A 25,349-nucleotide genomic window follows, 5' to 3' on the forward strand; every position below is an offset into this window, starting at 1 on the left:
GACTGAGACATCACACCAGAATTTTTTCTTCTGATATACTTAATTAAATCTATAATTAGATAGAGTTCAAATGGTTTTCTTCAGTATAATACTAGAATTCTGCTTAATTCCTCATTTCTGGCTTGTTCCATATTTAAAAGAGTTCCATATTTAAAATAAGTTCCATATTTAAAATAGAGAATCTTAAGTAGGGAACAGACTGGTACATGATACCATTTTAGAGGCTATGTAGATGCTGAAGGATTTTGTGATCTTTAGTAATATTGGAAAAATGATGTTAGGAGCCACCCCGTTCTTAATCAGCACACCAAGTGCTTTAAAGTCTACTAGTTAGCCGGGCGTGGTGGCGCACGCTTGTAATCCCTGCGCTTGGGATGCAGAGACAGGAGGATCGCACAGGTTCGAAGCCAGACATGCTGGCTTAAGAGACCCTATTTCCAAATATAAAGTATAAAATAGGTCTGGAAATGTAGCCCAGAGGTAGAAGGGCTTCCAGGAACCCCAGTACCACCAAAAAAATAAAAATAAATAAAATCTACTAGCTGTAGCCTGATTAGATGAAGAGAGCAGAAACCAATCATTGGCTTTAATACTTGATGAATAATTTAAAGAAGTAGTTTTTAATAATATTCCTTTGAATTTATCTGTGAATAGTCTTTGAAATAATTTCTGAGTAATTGAATAAAATTATCTTTATTATAAATAGGTAATTGCATAAAGTTGTGATGTATATATACATATTATATATGATATATATAATATGTATGTTATATATTATATATATCACATATTACACACACACACATATATATGTGTATGTATATATATATTGAAGAAACAAAATAATATAACCTCTACAATACTTTCTCTTTATGTAGGCCATTTGCAAAATATGAAAACTTCTGTATGGGTGTGGTGTTGCAGGTGGTGTATGTTTGCAATCTCAGTACTTGCAAAAAAAAGCTGAGACAAGAAAATCACAAGTTTGAGGACAGCTTCAGCAAGTAGTGAGACTATTATCAGCTGAGTGAGCCCCTGTTTCAAAATAAAACAGGACTGGGGGTATAGCTTAGAGATACAATTCCCCTGGGTTCAATCTCCAGCATATATATATATATATATATATATATATATATATATATATAGCCATTATTTATATATATATAAATAATATATATAAATATATTATATATAATATATATATATTGAAACATATTAAGATACCACATATAAATAGTTAAGCTGCTGGGTGTGGTGGCGCACACTTGTAATCCCTGTGCTTGGGAGGCTGAGACAGGAGGATCCCACAGATTCGAAGCCAGCCTCAGCTACTTAGTGAGGCTCTCAGCAACTTGGTGAGACCCTATTTCTAAATAAAGTATAAAATAGGTCTGGGAGTATAGCCTGGAGGTAGAAGACCTCTGGGTTCCACCCCCAGTACCACCAAAAAATAAATAAATAAATAAATAAAATAAATAAGTAAATAGTTAAGCTGTGATAAAAGAAAATAATAAATTTGCAGCTTATATAGCTAGCCATAAGTTTTTTATTTAAAATATTTAAATTACAAATATTTCTCTGAAAATAATAATAACATCTCTCAACTGATAATGTTCTTGGGGTTATGGTGACAATAATTTAATTGTTTCAGTTTGATAAACCTAATTTTCACTTTTTGATTATAAAAATTATCTAATTTCTAAATCATTTAATATTGGATCAATTACTTTAAAATCTTTTATTACAACACTAATGTGAATATATCCTATTTAGTTTTTTACTTTTCTCCAGTATATTTACTCTCTCCATAAATGTTATATTAATAATAATGAACAATTTTTCCAAGCTTAGAATTTTTAATTTTATTCATTTATGTCTGTATGTGCACATGTGCACACATGTATGTGGTGCCAAAGGCTGAACCCAGTCTACCATTGAGCTACATCCTCATTCCTTTTGTCTTTTAAGTTGTTGAAACAGGGTCTCTCTAACTTACAGTAGTACGCTAGCCTCCAACCTCCAATTATCTTGTCTCAGCCTTCCAAATACTAAGATTGCAGGTGTGTACCACTGAGCCTGAATCATTTCTAAAATAAAATTTTTATATTTTAATGGGATGTGATGTGATGCTTTATATATATGTATATTTATACATGTTTTATATGATGTCATATGTAGGTATATGTATGTATGTGTGCTTGTGTGTATATATATTGAATAGTGTTTAAGTCAAGTTAAACATAACCATCTCCTCTAACATTCATCATTTCTTTATGATGAAAACTTTTAAAATCCTTTCTTCTTTTTGAAATGTACAATGAGTTACTGTTATTTATGGTAACCCAGCTATGCAATAGCACATCAGAACTTCTTGCAACTAAGTGTAATTTATTACCCACATCCCTAAAAGTTTATGCACATGGAGCCATTTAAGGTCTTAACTGATTTCATTGCTTTTATTTCTACTCATATTCACTTTAGGCCATGAAACTTAATGCACAATATAGTGTGAGATATTTTTGATCATTTAATAATTTTCAGAGTGGAAATTCACTCTCACATTTTTTTTGTGTGTGTATGTGGGTGTGTGGATGGAATCCAGGGGCATTTGACCTCAGAGCACACCCCTGCCCTATTTTTTATTCTTTATTTTGAAACAGGATCTCACTAAGTTGCGGAGGGCCTCACTAAGTAGCTGAGGCTGTCCGTGAACCCTGATCTGATCTCAGCCTCCCAAATGCTGGGATTATTACAAGCATGCGGCACCATGCCTGGTTTTACTATTTGTTTATAATAGTCTTTAGATGAGGACTGGAATAAGATTCAGTTCATTTTCAAATATTCTTTCAGAAATGTATTTTTCTTTGAAAGTACTAAACTTTAGAATGTATTAAATATATTTTACAGTATATAAATTGATATGATTATAAATTCAGATTCCAATAAGTGAATTAAAGAATAAATTTTACATAAAAATACTGCAGTACCACGTTGCTGCATGTGTGTCAAGTTCATTCATCTTTGTCCGTACGGGATCCGGATTTTGGCAAGCGTTGGACTATTTATTAGCATTTTGACATTAGGCACATTTATCTTTTTCTCTCTAGATGTCAATTTCTTCATCTGTGAAGAAGGTCCCTAGGTGCTCTGTAGCATCCATTTGTTCTTTCTGTTCAATAATAAGTTCAGATCCTTTGACTGTCAGAGTCAGTGTGTTGTATTGTCTCTGCAAGGCAGAAAGAATTAATTTAAGAGTTAATTTTGTAGAACACTGATCCATTAGTAATTAAGATGTGTTTTTAACTAAAAATATTCTGGTTATAGTCAGTTTCCATGTTCTATTCCTACCCCAGGAAAAGTAATATCATTTAAAAATTAATCCATTTATTTACTTGTTCAAATATTGGCTTATGTGGAACCATCCTGGGAGCTGATTATCAATAATGAGCAACAGGAAAACATTCCCAACACCCCTGCCTTAGCTAAGCACAGTCACTTTTTATTTCTCAGCTTCCATTCCTCCTCCCGTCCTTTTTTTTACTCTTGCTAGAGTAATGTATCCAGATCTAATATTCATTTCAGTCTCTTGAGTGATGTAAAATGGAAGACCCTCAGGTATATGCCAAACCTTTCACATAATTATCCCTTACTCTTTTAATTCTCTACTATTTCCTTTATAGCAGCCACAGTGACCTTGTTTAAAAGTAAGCCTCTGTCATCTTGTACCCATTCGGATGTATGAATACAGTGCATCGTTTAAAAAAGTGAGCCTTAGCCAGGCGTGGTGGCGCACACTTGTAATCCCTGCGCTTGGGAGGCGGAGACAGGAGGATCACGCAGGTTTGAAGCCAGCCGTGCTGGCTTAAGAGACCCTGTTAAAAAAAAAAAAAAAAAAAAAGGTCTGGGAGTGTAGCCCGAGGTAGAAGGGCTTCCAGAAACCCCAGTACCACCAAAAAATAAAAATAAAAATAAAAAAAAGTGAGCCTTGTCAGTCCTTTATTCAGATTTCAAAATTGGACCTAAACTCCTCCAACCTTTCACCTCCTTCCCCTGCCCCAGCCATGCTCTTTACAGCTTGCTTCCTAAGTACTTCTCTACCCTGTGACTTCTTCTATTTCCTTTGCTTTGAATGCTATTGTATGGTGTATCTATATTATTAAAATACTTGTCAGGGAATTCTTCCACTTTAGATCTTTTCAAGTCTTTAAGATTATCCTTTGAGTTAGTCTTCCTGGGCCATCCTTTAAAAAAAAATCCCTTCCTCTCAAAATACATAATTGTCCCTTCTCCCCTATTTACTGGGTGGCTTCTTCTTAGAACATATCACCATGTAAGAAAATTTTTCTTAACCTCTATATCCTTTCCCTTTCTTTCTTACTAGAATGTAAGCCCCTGAGAAGATAGATTTTAGGTTTTGTTCACTGCTATAATTCTTGAACCCAACAGAATCACTAGTACATAACATGGGTTTGAAAATAATGTGTTGGAATGATCCACAAGAGACTAGCTTCATCTCTCACTGAAGCTACCTAGTGATTCCCAAACTCAGTCAGCAATTTTGTGTTTATGCATTTTCTGTATTATTTCCACTGCCTACAACACAGTCTTTTTCTACTTCCTCCTTCCTCACCTATTTTCACTGCTCAAAATTTAATTTCTGTTTAAATTTTTTGCTTCAGTGCTGCCCCCTGAGCGCTACTATTTTTCTCTGGTTCTCCCTCTCAGGAGGGCCACTCTTGGGTGGTGTACATCACACTCTACACTTTCTCTAATGCCCCACACCCAAGCTATCATTCATTCCTTTGTCTCAACTATCCAAATATTTCAACAAGCCAAACTGTTCTTTGCAAGTTGACCAATGCTATCTTACCCAATCTCTATCTTCTGTCCCTGTAACTATTACAATAACTTCCTAATGATCTCACTTCTTTGACCTTTACTTCTTTCTACACACAGCAGCCTCTAACCTTTCTATAACATGAATCAGATCATGTCACTTCTCTGCTCAAAACCTTTGCTGAATTCCCACCTGAGAAAAAAATCCAAAATATCTCATACATCCTATAGGGATCTAAATAATCTTATATTGAAATACCCCTGTGATCTCTGCTTTACTACTCCATGCCTGGTTCACTCAGCCTCAGCCACAGTGGCCCCATTCCTGTGCCTTGAATGACACAGCACCCACACTGCCCCCCATTTGTCAGCCTGGGGGGGCATTCTGTTCCTTCAACCTGAGGTGCTATATCTGCAGACATATATTTAACCTAGTTTATAATTTCACTAAAGAATCTATAAAAATGAAAATATATTCCTGATAACTCTATATTAAATATTATTGTCATCAGTTCTCCTGTCATTTCCTACCATTGCCCATTTTATCTTTTTTTATTCATAATGATTATCACTCTCTCCTTGAACATGTGTGTGTATGCATGTGTTTGCTTATTCTTTGTTTTCTCACAGATACAATATAAACTATGAAAACTGTACTGGCATTATTTTTTCCCCATGGAGTTGAAGGTCTCCTGGGCATAGAAGTGTATCTGGCCCATAATGGATTTCTGTTGAATAGTTGAGTGAATAACATTAAATTTGCATATATACATTTTTTATTTTTGTAGTATAGATTTTCAAAAGCTAGAGGCCATTATTTCTATATTTCACTATAAAGGAAATGTCAAAAATTTTTATAGAATATAAATGCTTGAGAACCATTAGTTTACTTATCAGGTAATCCCTGTGTAAACATCTATTAACTATCAATAAGTTAATATTTATTAAGCAATTAAGTCATCATTTAAAAAAGTTGCTATTATCTTCTTCATTTTACATATTAGGTAACTGAGGTAAAAACATAAAAAGAAGACTTATTTTAATTTTTATTAAGCTTTAGAATACGCCCATTGACATGGTACACAGATTATATACCTTTCCTTCCTTCCTTTCTTCCTTCCTTATTTCCTCTCTCCCTCCGTCCCTCCCTCCTTTCCTTCCTTCATTTATTTTTGTGGTACTGGGGATGAAACCTGGGGGCATTCTACTCTGATCTATACTCCCAGTCCTAGTTTTTAATTCTTTATTTTGAAACAGGGTCTCACTGAGTTGCAAAGGGACTTAAGTAGCTGAGGCTGTTCAAGAACCACAATCCTCTTGTCTTAGCTTCCCAAATGCTGGAATTACAAGTGTGAGCCACCACGCTGGGCTTACTTTTATTTTTAAAAAAGAATAACTATGCTGGCCTTGGTGGGCACACGCTTGTAATCCCAGTACTTGGGAGGCTGAGACAGGAGGGTCTCACAAGTTCAAAGCCAGCCTCGGCTATTTAATGAGACACTGTTTCAAAATAAAATAGAAAATAGTTCTGGGAGTGAAGCCCGGAGGTAGAAAAGCCCCTGGGTTCTACCCCCAGCACCACAAAAAATAAATAAATAAATAAAAAGAATGAAAATAATAACTAGACATTGGATTAGACATTAGATTAGTTCTACTTACACATTTTATTCTACTTTTTACTTAACTATTAGATTAGACCTAATAAAATTATAAATGCATAAAGCCTGGTAAGCTCTGGAATGTTATATGCAAAAAGAACAAATTTATTATAATTAGAAGGCAGAATATTTCTTAATAATAATAGTGTAAAGCAGCCAAACATTCAGTTAACTTGTATCATTAATTATATTTATTGAATTTGAAAACAGTAGAGCAAACGTGATTGTCAGAAATTGCAGTGTCCTTAAAGAAATTTAATGAAATTGCAGTGTTCTTAAAGACAAGTAAAAAAATAATAGAAAAAATTATTTTAAAATATATTTCTATTATTTTATAAAGGAGAACACTCCCAATGTTTTCCAATGACATGGTTGATTAATCTAGAATTAGCAGAATGATACTAACATTTGTTTATTCTTTACCACATGCCACGTTTCACACTACTACAACCATTGTAAGTGTACAATTTACTTTCGTTCATATGATGTCTAGAAAGTATTTGCAATTATTTTTCTCATTTTACAAATGTGTAAATTAAATCATAGTCTATTAAATCCCTTAGCAATTGAGTGGCTCAGCTATGTTTCAAACCCAAAGGCTGTTTATCTTCAAAGCTTAAACTCAAGCTGGGAGTGGTGGCACATGTCTGTAATCACAGTACTTGGGAGACTGAAACAGAAGCATTGTAGTTTGGAAGCCAGCCTTAACAATTTAGTGAGACTCTGATCCCAAATAAAAAATAAAATAGGGCTGGTAGTGTAGCTTGGAGGTAAAAATGTTCCTCCCCAGTACAAAATTTTTAAAAACGAGGAAGAAGAAAAGCTTAAACTCTTAAATCTGAGATCCCCAGAAAACTCAGGGTATAAAAAATTTAAAATAGTTCTAGGAAGAAAGTTTACTATCCTTGTGGGAGACTAGCAGGAAAAGAGGTCTCTGGAGCTTTCAAGTTGGTGCTGTAAAGAAGATTGCTTTCAGAAAAATATTCTCAAGAATTATACTTATTTTGTTAAAAAATAAACACACTATCTGAAGATCTGTAAAACTTAGCATATGTTCCATGGTGAGAAGAGTTAATTTCATTTCCATCACTGTGAGTGCTCCACAGGTATGTTGTAAATTGCTAAGAATTACTGTGGCTGTGACCCATTATCATAGCAGGAAATTACATGAATCTCACAACTGATATGAAATGTACTGCTGTCACTGCTATGCATTAATTTCTAAGTAGTTGGGCATTTGTAATAATTTTGTAAATGTCCATCTTAGCACAGTTTTCTGTCTAGACAAGTTAAGCCAATGTGCATAGAATTTTCTCCCATTATTTTCAAGCAGTTATACTGAAATCTGAAATTACCTTTTTATTGGGCAATTTCACCTTGAACATTTTTCCAAGAATTGAAAACATGATAGCCTCATTGTCCTGCTCTCTAATGTTTAAGGGAAATTTATTCTGTTAAAAATAAAGCCACTTAGTTATAAGTAGGCAGAAAAATAGAGTAAGAAAATTTTTGATAAATGTCAACAATGTATTTCCTTTCTAACTTTCATATAATATATAATAATTTTTATTATATAATGTTTTAACTGTATTGTTCTTCTTGCTGGGATAATTTTTAGTGGTAAACTTTATAGTTATAGTTTTAAGTACAATTTTAAATTTCCAAATCTCCTTTTTATTACAAATAGGAAATAGTCCATCATTTAAAAAATCAAACTTCTATACTTTAAATAATAGTCTCTTATCTTCCTTTCAATACTGACATTCTTTATCACATTAATGTAGGAGATTTAATTGAACATCTTTGACATTGTTGAATTTAGACATAACCTCCTGATAGTAAATTTTATATTTTTATATCATAACTAAACTCCACATCAATGACCTTGGTTAGAAACAACCATTTTTGGTAGTTTTTAAAGCATTTTTCATCATTTAAAATATTTTTCCATAGCTCCTTTACAATATCCCAGGCTTTGAGATCCTTTTCTTTTTTACAAAGTTGGTTTTACCATCAGTTCCAAAAAGTTAGTATTATAGATTTATTGACACATATATTCTAGAACTTTCTTCTTTTTATTTTTAGTAAACTTGGCATGTATCTTATATTCACCCATTTAGGGCCACTCTCTGGGACATAACTAGCCAAAGTAGTGATTTTTTTAAATCCAGTAACTTATGTAACCAAAAGCATACTTCTGTACTTTGTTAATTATATATGTTTAGCATTTGGTACATCATATGCCATTTAATTTTAGTAAATCTCTATAGGGTACTAACTTGATTTTAGGCACAGATGCTTGAGAGGGGAAGATGGTCCAAACCATGTTACAGAGAGAGAAAAAATGAATATATATGCCTTATATATAATAACAGTGGACTTAACTAGCAGAAAATATATTCCTCAAGAACAGGTACTCTATATTTTTATTACTATAATATCAATATAGTGCTGGATACATACTAGTTAATAAATATAAATTGAAGATTCTTTGATTTTATTTTATTATTGTCCTAGGGATTTAAACCAGGGACATTCTCTCAGCTACATCCCAACTCTTTTTTTTTATTTTTTATTTTGAAACAGGATCTTGCTAGGTTGCTTAGAATCTTGCTAAATTGCCATGGCTGGTTTCAAACCTGAAACCCACGTGTCTCAGCCTCTCAAATATTCCAGGCATGTCGCACCATGCCTGGCTAAAATGAATGCTCTTGAAAGGTTATGTAGAAAGCTTAATCAGGATGTTACCTCAGAGAGAAGTATTAAAGAAATACACTTACTTGCATATATGTACTTTTTATTTTTTCTACTGATATTGTATCTTTCTGAGATCTTTCACCCAGTAATAACCCATCTTTCCCCACCAACTCTTTGTGGGACATCATATACAGAGCGTATCATCATTTCTTTGTGTGACAGTTGTGGCTCCTTCACTATCAACTTCTGGATAGCAAAAAATTAACATTTTATTTATCTTTTTATTATCCTCAGTTTCTAACCTAGGCTTTGTTCATAGAAATACTTAACACATGCATGCAGATTTGAAAACTGCTATTGTAGATATACTTTAAAAGTCACACATTATCACAGAAAATCACAACGGGAAACTATCAAACTGTAGCAAACCATAAAGATAGTATCATTCCAGGAACCAATTGTCTTTCATATCAATATAAATATGCAATTGACAATAACTCCTTCCACACACACACTGTCAACATGTTTCTGTGATATACATGCTTCACGTTTACCACCAGTTAGAAAGACAACACTGTGGCTACATCTAAATGGTTTGTTGTATAATATCCTGTGAGAGGTAGAAGATGAGATTTTATAGGTGGGCATCTAAGATATATCTGGAGTGAAAAACCAAAAAAGATAAGGTCATGATGGAGAGACAGGGCAGATACTATAGACAGTTTCTGTGGTGACACGGAAGTCATGAAAGCTGATTACAGAATCTACCAAATCAGGTAGAGCTCAGATGTGAAAAATCCAGCTGGTCAAAGGAAAAACAGCATTAGTTCTCAGCTACAAAAGTTTGTTATAGTCGCCTGGGCAGTTTAGAAACAAAACAAAGTAATTAGGCAGAGACCCTTAAAACAGCATTTAAAAACAATTCTGGCTAATAATTTTCCAGGATTGAGAATCACTGAAAGACAAGTGTGATATACTATAGTTAGATATATGAGAAATTTATCCACAGGAGCAGATCTAAGGATCTTCGTGCTGTAGTCTTATTTTATTATCATTTGCAATTTTTTATTAAATTACTTTTAAGACTTCAAAGGTAAATCATGAAGTCATTTCACTCACCTAATATTTTCAAATCATATTAAATATATGTAAGCTTCTCCTTCTTTAAGGAAATATAACTTTTTTTACCCTTACTCACTGTTAGCAACTAACTAAAATGTTATCCATGAAAACAAATTCTATCAACAATAAGATGAATCTTTAATCACTATAATTGAGGCATAATGGAATGATAGCTATTAGGTTAAATGATAATTAATTATTCAAAATGTATGCTTCCCTTCAAAATACATGTTTGGTTCCAGTTGAGAAACTGTGTACTCTAGAAAACACAAACGAGATCTTATTTATTCTCTACAGCCTTTGTTGAGGATTATTGTGATTATGCTCTTGACAATAAATTCCAGAATGACCTCTCCAAGGAGAAGTCTGAATATATGGATTTCTTATAGTTACAATAATCAAAAAAGAGGAAAACTGAAAAATGTACTCAGTTCTGGCCTTTGAAATATAATAGTAAAAGTTTTGAATAGAAATCTGGAAAGCAGCTAAATATCAGAATTGTTGATTTTAGAGAACTCAAGCTTTAGGAAGTGTTTCTAGATTTTTTTTTCTTAGTTTTTAGTCTTTTTTGCTAAGGAGATCATGACTATTGGATACCTACACAGAAAAATTTATTCTTAAGGATTGAAAAAATGTAAAGAGGATGCTCTGTATCATCAAATTCTATATGTCATCAACTATATGTGTCACCCAGTTTCTCTAAGTCTGCCTTAGGACAATTACTATAGCAATGTAGTATCTCTAATAATTTATGAGCACTATCATTAGTTCTGAGAGCAGGAAGGTATTTGTAAGTCTGGGTATTCTTTACATTTATAAAGCAGACCATTATAGAATTTGCTTTAATGATTTTCGTTGTTCCTTCTGCTATCCAAAAAAAAAAAAAAAAAAGCTCATTTAGGGATTTTTATTTCTACTAACACTAGTGCTCAGCAAATGCTAGAGTTAGACACTTGCTGTTTTTGCAAGTGGTCAGAGATTGCAAACCACCATCACTTACAGACAATTTGGTCTTCATTACAAATTAATGAAGTGATAATTGCTCTGTGCAACCTTTTATGTGCAAAGCATGCTGGTGTTTGTATTATTATCCTACAATTTATACCTCTACATATGAGGACTTGTGATAGCATGCCAAAGTTAAACTACAATGGAAGTTTCATAATTAAAATCATATTTTATGTTAAATTATGAAAATATCTACATAATGTGCTCTGTTTCCTGTCTTGGAAAATGATGCTTATAGCAAAAAAAAAATTGCAAATGATTTGCCACTTGAATCATACACCCTTCTCTTATAAGGAAGTTTTGACTAAAAATTGTAGCAAATTGGCTTAATTTAAAATGACAACTTCATGATCTGACACTCTGTAAGATGGCCACAGAGAACAGATCTTCTCTGGAGTATTTCCTAGGTATATACTTTATAATGCCATTGTAGAGCCAACGCAGACAATCCAAACAACTCCATAAAACACTCACTTTTGACGCTGGAGATTTTGAAGCATCAAGTCTATTATTTTTTTCCCTTCTTCCTCATATTAAATTATCCTTTAATTTAGCTTTGATGTGACTCCTATTATAGGCACTTTAATTCAGAGGCTCTTGTACATTTTTCTTCTGAAATGTTTCCTTTATAATATATCATAGACCTAATGTTTGAAAACGGCATGTTGGTGATTATTAAAAGTTTATTATGAATATTTCCTTTCTTATATTAAGATAAACATATAGCATGTATGTAATTTGGGTATTTTCTAAAATTTTTCCAGTTTTTTCCTTTGTTTGACTGACCCTTGCTATAACAATAAAGTTAAGCCAATTTGTGAATCAAGACAATGAGTGCCTATCTTCTAGCCTAGAATCTGTGTGATAAAAGTAATTAAAATACCTCTTATGTGCTGTTTAACAACTTGTAATTTGGTAGTAGGCTAGGGAGAATTAGACATTTTTAAACTGTTTTTCACGCTGGTGAGATCCACAAATTGTTTCTGACAATTCAAATACCCTAAGGAAAATAATTAATTTTTCCTTAGTGAATCTTAAAATTCAAACAAATGCCATGCTTCTTTACTTGTAATTACCATGATTAGTTTAACAAATTAGCATTTTGTTTAATTTACTTTAGTTATCACCATCAGTTTAACAAATTAATTTTTTTTATTTTGTAATTAGAAGATACGGATTAGAATTTTTATATCATTGGCAAATATAAATAGAAATGACACATATGCTTTTAAATATTTAGTTATAAACCAGGCATGGTGGTACACGCTTGTCATCCCAGCATTTGGGAGGCTGAGAAAGGAGGATCCCAGTTCACGGCTAGCCTCAGCTATTTAGTGAGGCCCTTCGCAGCTCAATGAAACCCTGTTTCAAAATAAAGAATAAAAATTAGGACTGGTGGTGTAGCTTAAAGGTAGAATGCCCCTGGATTCTATTCCCAGTACTGCAAAATAAAAAAATTAGTTATAAAGTGTTTAAACCTGCTTCCACTGATAAAATCAACTAGTGTAGAAAAATTTTAGAAGACGTTTATAATGGGCTTTATTTATCTATAAAATTAAAGCATTCCCTAATAAAAATTTCCTATTACTTTCCCGTGAATGATTCCCATATGTATTATAAGAAAAAATGTTTTATCTACTTTCTAAAAGGTGAAGTTCTATGTGACACAATGGCAAATATAAAGAGGTTAAAATTTAGCAAATATATTTGAAATTAAATTAACTTTAGTATGTATCATGAACTAAATTTACAAATAAATAGGTTGTTTAAAACAGGCTAAATAATACAGAAATGTTACTCAGAATGGCACACTGAGAGAAGGCATAGTGGAGAAAAAGGTGTGGGCCAGTGGAGGTATACCATAAGCAAAGGAATAAAGGACAGGGGAGCCAACACTGATCTTGAAAATGGTAAAAGAAATTTACACTGACAAGAACAGAGGACATACATAAGCAAAACATGATTACTAATCTTGGTTTAAATTTTTGGAAACATTAACATGTAGGTTGGAATTCATTTCTTTTTTAAAAAAAACACATATGGTAAATTGAAGAGGTAATGGGGAGTCATAGAAGACCTTGTCTTCAATAACAACATAGCGAGAGACATATTTTCCTATAAGGAGCAGGAAGATTGGATTGGTAAAAAGAAAAAGAAGAACAGACACAGAGCTTACAGTTGAAAACAGCTGGTGTGACAGTTTTAGGATCATAAGTAATATAAACAAAATTATGCTAAATTAACAGCATTTCAAAATCTGCACTAAGGATCACAAAATGCAGTGCTTCACTGTTGTAAAAGATCTTGAAACTGTGTCCATTTTTACTGTGAGAAAAGTTATATTAGTAAAATGTAATCTACTGAAATAAGAATAATGGCAAAGACAAATATCCTTCTCTTCATTTCTTTCTCTTTTGTCCCATCTTTTTGTGTTATACTAGGTATTGAACTCAGACATTCTACCTCCAGCTACATTCTTAGCCCTATTTCATTTTATATTTTGAAATTTGAAACGGGGTTTCACTAAGTTGCTGAGGACCTTGCTAAGTTGCTGAATCTGGCCTCTCAAGCACTGCAGTTACAAACATGTGCCAGGATGCCAGACTTTTATATTGCTTGACTATGTAAAAATTCAACATGGGCAAAGGGCATTTATAATTGAAATGTTCACAAAACTATGACATATTTTTCATGCATAACTTTTAGGATTTGTTTTGAGAAATGAGGCATATTCATACCTTCAGTTCTTTCAAAGAAAGAACATTTTTTTCTTTCATTTTCTTTCATACTCCCACAATATGAAATCACTCAATTGACATAGTACCTTTAAAATTTTTGTGCATAAAGGTACATGTTAATGACATTGTTTAGATTCATTTTGTTTTACCATATAAGTTTACCACAACCTATCCTGAACTGGGAGATTAATAAAGATGAACTTTAGGCAGTAGTATTTTCTACTTTCTTTTTAAACACAAAATGAAACAAAACCACAGCAAAGTGTTGGAGACATCTCCTTTGAGGTTTTGATCATGGACTATTTGGGCAGGCTCAATCAATTTCTAAGTGGCTTTTTTCCTGAACATTTAACAAACTGCCATACAATTTGTATTCATCAAAATTACGAATTACTTTACCAATGAACTCATAGAACAATCTTGCAAATAATAACATCTACAAGCTATAATATTGTGGAGTTACTCCATATTATTTAAAATGGAGAGCATTGAGGCTTCTACTAATTTACTGTTTTTTGTAATGCCTTTGACACATTGTCTTGTATTTAATACTCATTATGCCTAGCTCATTAATACTGCCTATTTTTTTTTCCCCTTGGTTCTTCAGTGGGAAGAGATCAGTGGTGTTGATGAACATTACACACCCATCCGGACTTACCAGGTGTGCAATGTCATGGATCACAGTCAAAATAATTGGCTGAGGACAAACTGGGTCCCCAGGAACTCAGCTCAGAAGATCTATGTGGAGCTCAAATTCACTCTACGGGACTGCAATAGCATTCCATTGGTTCTGGGAACCTGCAAGGAAACTTTCAACCTGTACTATATGGAGTCCGATGATGATCATGGGGTCAAATTCCGAGAGCATCAGTTTACAAAGATTGACACCATTGCTGCTGATGAAAGCTTCACTCAGATGGATCTTGGGGACCGTATTCTTAAACTCAACACTGAGATTAGAGAAGTAGGACCTGTCAACAAAAAGGGATTTTATTTGGCTTTTCAAGATGTCGGTGCTTGTGTGGCCTTGGTCTCTGTGAGAGTGTACTTCAAAAAGTGCCCATTTACAGTAAAGAATCTGGCTATGTTTCCAGACACGGTACCCATGGACTCCCAGTCCCTGGTAGAGGTCAGAGGTTCTTGTGTCAACAATTCCAAGGAGGAAGACCCTCCCAGGATGTACTGCAGTACTGAAGGCGAGTGGCTTGTGCCCATTGGCAAGTGCTCCTGCAATGCTGGCTACGAAGAAAGAGGTTCCATGTGCCAAGGTAAAAGCCATTTTCTTTCCTTATGGAGGTATTTATCACCTGTGAGTATAATAAAATAATGGAAAGATACAAACATACTTGCCAGAAAAACATGCCTCACATGGAGCAATCTTCTTACAGACTAAATTTATCTCTCTTGATGCGATGATTCATAGTTGTAGAAATATTAACGTGTTTGATTATTCAGTACTGTCTTATATAAGTTAGATATGTTAAATATGCTATTTTTAAGTTTTCTCCAATATTTAATTACTTATAGTAGACTAACTTTACTACTGAAGGTAGCAACTAAAGGAAAAAAAAAATCTCTCTCTTTTAGAAGGTAGACACATCTTTGGCCCTCAATGAAATCTAATTTTAGCAGAATGATACATCCTTTTGAATATATTTGTGCTCATCTATCTCATAGCAATAGTCACTTAATTGCTATAAAATGTAATCTTTTTTCTCAGTGATATTTGGCTGCCAAATAGGTGTTTTTAACAAAGCATTAGTGCTTTATGAAAAAAAATGTTATTTAAAAATCCAGGGCTGATGTATTAATGTTGATGCATTTAGGTCTAATTTTTAAAGTTTATTTTGCTTCGTTATTTGGTCATTTTTATTGCCTATGAGAACATCAGTATGTATGCTTAGCTATAATGTATATTTGATATTTAATAGTATTGGAGAGCTTGAACTTCAATCAGGTTGATTTCTGTGAAAGAAGTCTTTTTGTACTTTGTGGAAAGTCAATTAAAAGTTCTTTTACACATAAAATTATGGGTATTATCCAGGCAGAATAGTACATGCTTGTAATACCAGTATTTGGGAGACTGAGAAAGGAGGACCTGCAGGTTCGTAGCCAGACTCAGCAACTTAGTGAGACTTAGTGAGAATCTGCTACTATAAGCATATTAACATCAGTATATTACTCATATATTTCTGTTTTTAGATTTTTCAAATAGAAGAATTACTACCCAAAAGATCATTTGCGGGTAGGTGTGGGTGGGGAGATAAAGTTTTTCTTGTGTGAGATCTAGCTATCTAATATAAACTGGATATTTGGATTGTCAAGCATATAAAATTTAATTCAATAAGTATTCTTTAGCCATCTATTTGTACCAAGTAATAAAACACCAAACAGAGGAGAAACATACATGAATAAGTCATTGTATCTATCTCTAGGAGCTCACAATTTAGTATGAGAGACAGATACATAAATGAATCATTTTAATGCAGGGCAGAGCAATAAATCTTCTACCAGTCCTACAATGTGCCTTGCCAGTGTAGCACAAGAAGAGATTAACTTCAAAATTAATCATGGGAATTGCTAATTAATTATGGGAAGCATTTGTGTTAAGAGTTTTGGACTCTTTACTGCTATCATTCCTAGCAACTTTTGGAGTAGGAAGAAAGGACTGAGTGCTCATACAATTCATACATTTTAAAAAGTGAGCTTTATAATGTGTTTTTTTTTTCAAATAATTATCTTAAAACCTCAAAAGGTAATCCTGGGAAAGCCCTACCTTCTGAGTTTGTGGAATAGGGAGGTTTAAAAGAAGGTCTAAGCTTCATGATAGGTCATTTTCTGACTTCAGCAGGTAAATGCTCTGAACTATTTATTTCAATCTAGGCAGATAATTGGAACAGTTAAAGTTCAGTGAACTGAATGATGAAAATGTGACAATCTCTATTTGATAGGAAAAAATCATATTGATAAAAATGGATTGTATTCAACAAACACATCCATCAATTTTAGTACAATAAGTAAAAACAAAGTTAGCTATCTACAAGGCCAGAATTCTAAACATGGAGCCATATATCTTTTGCATATAACCTATGCTTCCATGGCAGTTTTGCTTTTCCTTAAATAAGATAAATTACTAGAAAGTATCCTTTGACCATGCATTGAAATATTTAACATTGACTGAGTTCCTAAGACATGCTAAGTCCTGTGTTGAATATTAAAATTATGAATACTGTCATTTATAAATTAGTTTGTTTTGTAGCTCAAAAATTGTCTATGTGTTTGTGTTTGTGTGTGTGTGTATTTTAAATGTTTTGGTCTCTGCCTCTGAAGGAACTTGCATTTTTTTTTCTTTTTTTGTGGTAATGGGGGTGGAACCCAAGGGTTTTTCTACCTCCGGGCTATACTTCCAGACCCATTTCATACTTTATTTAGAAACAGAGTCTCACTAAGTTGCTGAGAGCCTCATTAAGTAGCTGAGGCTGGCTTCAATTCTGTGAAATCCTCCTGTCTCAGCCTCCCAAGCACTGGGATTACAAGTGTGCGCTACCACACCCGGCCAGAACTTGCATTTTTAACTGATGTATTACACAGAACTAATTTATTTATGGTTTAAACTGAAAAAATAAGCCATTAGTGATATTGGGGATGAGGTATTTGTATAGAAGCAGATAAGGTATGGAAAAGTAAAATTTTGTGTAATAAGATGCTTTATTATGTTGCTGGTCTTCCTTTTCATCTTTATCTATTTGTCAAGTAAGGACACAGGGAAGCTAAGAGTAGGGAATGGTGCACCTTCATCTTTCAGTGACTATTAAGAGGGGGAAAGGAAGGAAAGAGGAAAGGAAATGTTAGCAGCTAAAAAAAAAAAAAATTAGGAATTGGATACAATGAAAACTGAGGAAGAAAAAAAAATCCAGAAGGGTAAATAATATTTACTATATTATGTTATATAAGCCAAAGATGCATATAAAGAGAGATTACATGAGCTTAAACTGATAATGAGTTATGTGAGAATTAGTAAGGAAGGTCAGAAATCATGCATCAGATTCCATATACTAGAAAGCTCTCTGATACATAATTTAAAAATATGATTTCTGGGTAAGTTATCTGTGGTATTTACCAAAAGATGAGGAAAGTATGGTATTTCTTTTCATTTACCACATATGTGGCTCAATCCTTATATAGTCTATGTTTCTGGGATTTGGGGTAATTTGCTGGATGACGGCAGTGGGATCAGTGGCTTGGTTGAGTTGTTTTTGCAGGTACCAAGGAGGTCTTGGGAGGATGGGGAAGAGATGGAGAATTAATGAAGGAAATACTTCTACTGACATTATGTGTGTACCCTAAGCATGCTTTTATCAATCTCAATACCCTGTTTGAGGAAGGGAGGGTGTGGGAAGGCTGCCGGGGAAAGCTCATCAAGCACTGTGCACATGGATGTTACTATCACTGTAACGTGAAGATATGAGACTATAATGCACCAATAAAAGTATAAAAAATAAAACTTGTACTGTGTGGATAACTACCAATAAAACATGTTTGATTTTAGTTGAAAACAAACAAAAATGATAATATTAAAAATTAAAACTTTAGCCAGGCATGGTGGCACATGCCTGTAATCCTCCGCTTGTGAGGCGGAGACCGGAGGATGGAGCTGGTTGGAAGCCAGCCTCGCTGGCTTAAGATACCCTGTTTCCAAGTAAAAATATAAAATAGGTCTGTGAGTGTAGCCCGGAGGTAGAAGGGTTTCCAGGAACCCCAGTGCCACCAAAAAAAAAAAAAAAAAAAAAAAAATGTCATGTTTTTTTTTCTTTCTTTTTAGTTCATTCTGGCAAATAAATTATGTTATGTGCTTTGGTTTAGTTTGGAAAGGAGAGATGAGAATGTTAATGGTTTTTATATAGCCAATTAATTACTTTTAAGGCAAATAGCAGGAGACTACTATAAATATTCCTGATTATACAAACTTTGTTTAGATTCAGTATACCAAATACCTTATTAATGTCACTGAAGAATCTATTGTTGTGTACTTTATCTCTGCACATTTATTATGGAGTGCTGACTTTATTCCTTGTTCTTTTACATTAGCAACTTAATAGAAAAGTGTGTTTGATGTGATGTATGAAGAAATCTCAAATTATTGATGACCATTTGATACTGTTCTTTGCTTATGACTTGTGATACCAACTCTTCCGACCCATTCATGTCTCTGTCAGTGCAGACTCTTAGAGCAGCTGTCACAGTTTCAGTAGCAAAGTGACTTATTGATTGAAAGTTAGGGAAAATGAAAACCTGGATAGGATGTTCTTAGCACCTACTAAGTCAATGTGCACAACTTCAAGACACCCTTAGATCTGCAAGATATTCTTTAGTTTGAATAAATTCAGAAATAATTTCTCCCAGCTATTCCCAGAGCAGAAGTTCCTTGAGGGGAAAGTCCACTAATGTCTTTTTAGATACACTGCACCTGGAACCCAGCAGTTTGAGTAACTTCTTAATTAGATACTTATTGAATCAATAATTGCATTGAGATTCTATGTCAAGTATGTATTCTTAGGATGTCAGTTTCTGGAGAGAAGATAGTTTATATTGTTTTTATTTTGTTTTATTTTGTTTTGCAGGTCTGGGGATGAAACCCAGGGGCATTTGACCTCAGAGCTACACCCCCCTGCCCAATTTTTTATTCTTTATTTTGAAACAGTGTCTCACTGAATTGCAGAGGGCCTCACTAGTAGCTGAGGCTGTCCACAAACCTCTATCCTCCAGTATCAGCCTCCCGAATGCTGGGATTACAAGCGTGCTCCACCACGCCCGGCTTATACTTTTTATCTCTGAATTTATTATGCTGTTCAGAAAACCTTGCAGATAAATATGTTAATTTTATCTAATTGGAAAGGAACTCATTTGACTGTTAGGCCACAGATAGTTGCAAACAGTAAAGAACAAATTAATCTAAATTCTCACTAAAGTAATAGATCATGAAGCAAAAGCATAAAAATACTTTAGTACCAAAGGTATACATTTTTCTTTTATGAATTGATGCTGAAAATTATTTCTCTGCTTTATAAAAATTAATTACTACTGCACTCATACCTGCAATACAGCAAAGACCTACTTTTAGAAATATTGACATGTTTGGCATTTTTACCTCTTAAATTTATACAGTTAATTCTTTTGTGTGTGTGTGTGTGTGTATGGTATTGGGGGTGGAACTCAGAGGCTTTCTACCTCTGGGCTATACTCCCAGACCTATTTTTTTATATTTTATTTGGAAAAAGGGTCTCACTAAGTTTCCTAGAGCCTCACTAAGTAGCTGAGGCTGGCTTCGAACCTGTGCAATCCTCCTGTCTCAGCCTTCCAAGCGCTGGGATTACAAGCGTGCACCACCACGCCCTGCATACAGTTAATTCTTGAAACACTGATTTATCTATTAGTAACTGAATGAAAATAGAAATATTATATCATTTACAACTTAAAATCTCTTATCTTGAATTTTTAAAAAAAGTTCTCCCTAAGTTTAAAATGGTAGGTCTCAATTTCTATTTTTTGTTTAAGAGTTACATACCATTGGTTTTCCAAGCCATTGATTTATTTTAATTAAGATTCTGAGCTAGGTGTGGTGAGCCATACCTGTAACTCCAGTTCTTGGGCGTCTGAAACAGGGGGATTGCACATTTGAGGTCAGCCTTAACAACTTGGAGAGTTCTTCAGAATCTTAATGAGACTCTGTTTCAAAATAAAAGAGCTGGGCCCGGGTGTGGTGGCGCACGCTTGTAATCCCTGTACTTGGGAGTCTGAGACAGGAGGCTCATGCAGGTTCAAAGCCAGCCTCAGCTACTTAGTGAGGCTCTCAGTAACTTAGTGAGACCCTGTTTCCAAATAAATATAAAATGGGTCTGGGAGTATAGCCTGGAGGTAGAAAGCCTCTGGGTTCCACCCCTAGTACCACCAAAAAATAAATAAAAATAAAAATAATTAAAAGGGTTGGGATATAGCTTGAGGTACAATGTTCTGGGTTCAGTTCCCAATACCTCAAAACAAACAAATACCACCCCCAAAATATACTGCTGATAAGTAATAATGTAAATAACATTAAATAACAAATTTAATAGATGTATTACGACAGTTTGGGGGGGGTTGTTTGTTTTTGAGGTACTGGGGATTGAACCCTGAGTCATTCTACCCCAGCCTTATTCTATTCTTTATTTTGAAACAGGGTCTCACTAAGTTTTGGAGGGCTTCACTAAGTATCTGAGTCTGGCCACAAGTCTGTGATCCTCCTGTTTTAGCCACCCAAGTACTGGGATTACAAGTGTGTACCACCAGCCTGGCACATTATGACAGTTTTATACATATAAAACCTTTTATTGATGCAAAGTTCTGTGCCTTCTATCAATTTAGATGACTCATATGGGCATTATCATGACCGATAAAACTTCCAGAGCTTGTCTTCAAAATTCAGTTTGCATGTAATTGTATTTAGTACAATGTGCTAGCCACTGACAAGTACTTGAGAGCTTGGGTTTAGAAGTACCAAGAAAGCTGCTTGTTAGTTTTGTTACTAAACGTTCTGCTACTTGTTTCCTCTCCCACAAAAGGGATGGCCTTCAAAATTCCTATAGATGTTTTGCTTAGCCCATTGTATAAAATCTAGCATTAGCTAAAAGGCATTTGAATATCACCCTTATTGTTAGTCATCAGCATCATTGAAATGTGTTAACTTTTTTGAAGCAATTTGTTTAAACACTTAGATATTACAGATTCACCCATTCATTCAGCAGTTTCTTACCTTAGCCCTTAGAGATATTGAGAGAGAAAAAATGTTAATCAATTTGTAAACTTATATATTTATTATTCATTTTTTGAAACAGGATTTTTCTTTTCAAAAGAGACTTCCTGCGCCGGGCGTGGTGGCACACGCTTGTAATCCCCGTGCTTGGGAGGCGGAGACAGGAGGATCGCACAGGTTCGAAGGAAGCTAGCCCGCTGGTTTAAGAGACCCTGTTTCTAAAAAAAAAAAAAAAAAAAAGGTCTGGGTAGGAGGGCTTCCAAGAACCCCAGTACCACAAAAACAAACAAAAAAACAAACAAACAAACAAAAAAAGAAGAGACCTCTTAAGTCTAATCAGTCATGGGTGGTATTTCTTATCTTATTCTTAGCTTCTCTTTTGTAAACATCAGTTATTTTTGATGTATCTCATCTGGTATTTGTGCTATTTTCTTTTTTTTATAATACAGGTTCTTTCCATTTATGTTGCAAAAGTATCTCTGAATTTATGGTTGACATCTTTATATTGTATATACAAAAACATTTTTAAGTTTTAACTAATTTAAGGAAGCATAATTTAGGAAACAATTAAATTAGTAAAAATTTTAAAATGGTACTTTTATTTATTATTTTATTGTTGTTTTAACATTCAGTATAGCCAGGAATGGTGGTCCATAACTAAAATCCCAGTACTTCAAGGGGTGACACATGAGCATCTCAGGTTCTGGTTGAGCCTCAGCAATTTCAGGTCTCTGCAACTTAGTGAAATCTGTTTCAAAATTAAGAATAAAATAGGGCTGACGTGGAAGTTTAGCCGGAGGTAGAACGACTTCCAGGAACCCCAGTACCACCAAAAAAATAAAATAAATAAATAAATAAAAATTTAAAAATTAAAAAATTAAAAAAAATAAAATAGGGCTGAGTTGTAGCTCTGAGATGGAGTGCTCCTGGATTCAATTCCTGGTGCCATAAAAATAATAAAAAACACCATAAAACCATTAAGTATGAGATTATTGTCACTGTAATTATGTTCTACCATCATTAATTTTATAAAAGACTAGGTTAGATAGTTGAATAGGACATGGCTTATAAGGAATCATGCAAGTTAAAAATAAATAATAGGTAAGAGAAATATCTGTGTAAAACAAACTGTATGTATGTGATTTTATTTTAGGTATTTTATTATGTGTAACTAGAAAAAACCTAAATAATATAAAGACAGTTGGAGAAACAGTTTAAGTCATATGAAGTACATGACAAATCATATAAAGTAATTCAGGCTTATATGAATTACTATGTAATATTACTGGAGACTTCAATCAATACATGTCAGTACATTATCTAAACAGTAGTTAAAATAAAAACTTTTTAAATATTAAAAAAGGCCAAGTAAGGGAGTATGTTTGATTTGTGACTTCTTTAACTATCATAGTTCATTTTTGAGACTATAAATACAAACTGTAAATTTAAACCAAGGATTTGCATGTTTGAGATGCTAGAATAAAACATGATTTTTTTTTCTGTAGACACTACAAATGAGGTTATTTTGAAACATTAGAGACAATTTAATTGCAAACATATTTAGAAGAGATATGATTATGATGAAATTCAAGGACTAAAGAAACCCATATCTAGCCATTTAAGCACATGATAATAAATAAGAAAAAAATAAGTGACCAGTTCATATTTAAAGTTTAAATATAGCCAGGCATGGTGGCACACACTTGTAATCCCAGCATTTGGGAGGCTGAAACAGGAGTATCACAGTTCACGAGCAGACTCAGATACTTAGTGAAGCCCTTTGCAACTCAGTGAGACCCTGTTTCAAAATAAATAATAAAAAAATAAGGCTGAAGGTATAACTCGGCGATAGAATGCCCCTTGGTTTCATCCCCAGTACCGCAAAGGAAAAAAAAAAAAGTTTAACCATCACAAAGAGTCTTAATAAATGTTAGTAATATTCTTACAAAGAATTAAAATTTAATAAAATAATGTTTTAGTAAAATATTGATTCTTTTTGTGTATTAGTGTTAATTATATAATCTTATCAATTCAGAGAGAAAATAGTAAGATATTTCATTTTTAAGCTACTAATTTCATAGGCATCTCTTATCAAATGGATGCTAGATATCTATTATTATGTTAGCATTTTTGGCTTTTATATGTTTTATCTAAACCAGTGCTACCAAAGAGGCAAACATTAATTTAGGTCATTTTTGTATGACAAATGTGTAGTATTTGGAAAACTTAAAATTTGCCTATTCGATAGTTTGAGAAACTATTATCATATGTGGATTATGCTTCCTAGAACAGTATCCATTATGGAAATCTAAGAGATGGAAAAGTACCATAAGTTTCAGAGGAAAAATAGTTTAGAGAGTACTTGAAATAGCTTATATTCATCATTGTATTTTTAGTTTCATTTCCAAAGAAAGATCAAAACCTTGTACATTCACCTGTAAAGTAAATGGAATTTTCCAAGAAAGACATCTCTAAGGCCATTGCCTGTGAAAGCTAGAATACTGGCTATGTTAAATTTGTAAAAATCATAGTTGTCATCTTAATGAATAGTACTTTGTTAGATATTTTGTGAATATGTAAAAATTCTCTGCCATCCAGCCAGGTTAGACCTGCAGAAAGTCTGAATCTTTATTTTTAACTAATTTTATATGCATAGGTTTCCTTGTTTCTGATTTGCTGAATTTAATTATTTTAATTATATTGTAAAGACTTATATAATCTATGGCTTGTGTAAAGACCATGCATCTTTGATTTTTAAAATTTAGGTTTTTTTTTCTTTAGCCATTCAAGTATTATTCAAGCTTTTGTATTTTCAAATTTGAAGAATGCAGTATGAATTCTTTTCAGAATTCATGTAAGAATCTAAAAAAGTATTGTTATTTCATTGACTTTTTATAATTCACTAATCTATTTAAGTTCAGCCAATTCCTTTAAGAGAAAGGGAATTAAACATTAGAGACTAAATTGCAAACAAGGTCTTCTTTTCCCTCTGGAGGTACTTGTATTCTGTGAAACGCATTGGTTATAGTTTCACAAAGATTACTTTTGTCAGTATTGATTCGCTGAACACTTTCCATCTTTTTTCCTGTGATTTCTCCAGACCCCTTCTTCTGTCTGTGTTTAGAGTTTTGACAATCCCTTATTAGTTCCAGAGTAGAAATTATAAGAGCTAATAAGGGTTTACTTTACAGTTCTGACAGCTGGCACTGAGCTTTAATAGAGGACAATTGTAAAGAGAAGTACAAGTTTGGATATTATTTGATGAAAGTGTTAAAGAAAAGCCATTTGGAAAGAATCAGATAACTAGAAAGGCTGCATGTAAACTCTTCTGTTGTAACTTCTCATCTTTCCAGATGGGGGTGAAACATCCTGTTGTCAGATAACTCTATAATCACTTCTGGATGCTTCTTTAAGAACAGAAGGTATGGCGGTGAAAATAAAATTGCAAACCTTGGTCTTATTTTACCTCTACTTCTATTTTCTATACACTGTGTAGTTGTG

At 33.5% G+C, this 25,349-nt stretch overlaps 1 protein-coding gene across 2 annotated transcripts in view; it reads left to right on the forward strand.

Moving 5' to 3' along the window:
* The window catches only part of EPHA3 (EPH receptor A3), a gene marked incomplete at both ends in the record, with an annotated part of 395,618 nt that overhangs the window by 90,817 nt on the left and 279,452 nt on the right, over positions 1-25,349 (forward strand). For both annotated transcript variants that reach the window (XM_080696115.1, XM_080696116.1), the window contains one exon: positions 14,667-15,327. In XM_080696115.1, the coding sequence (XP_080552241.1) occupies positions 14,667-15,327 (661 nt within the window). The remainder of the gene's footprint in view (positions 1-14,666; positions 15,328-25,349) is intronic.

This window comes from Muscardinus avellanarius, assembly GCF_963383645.1.
Source record: "Muscardinus avellanarius genome assembly, chromosome: 5".
Lineage (NCBI taxonomy): Eukaryota > Metazoa > Chordata > Mammalia > Rodentia > Gliridae > Muscardinus > Muscardinus avellanarius.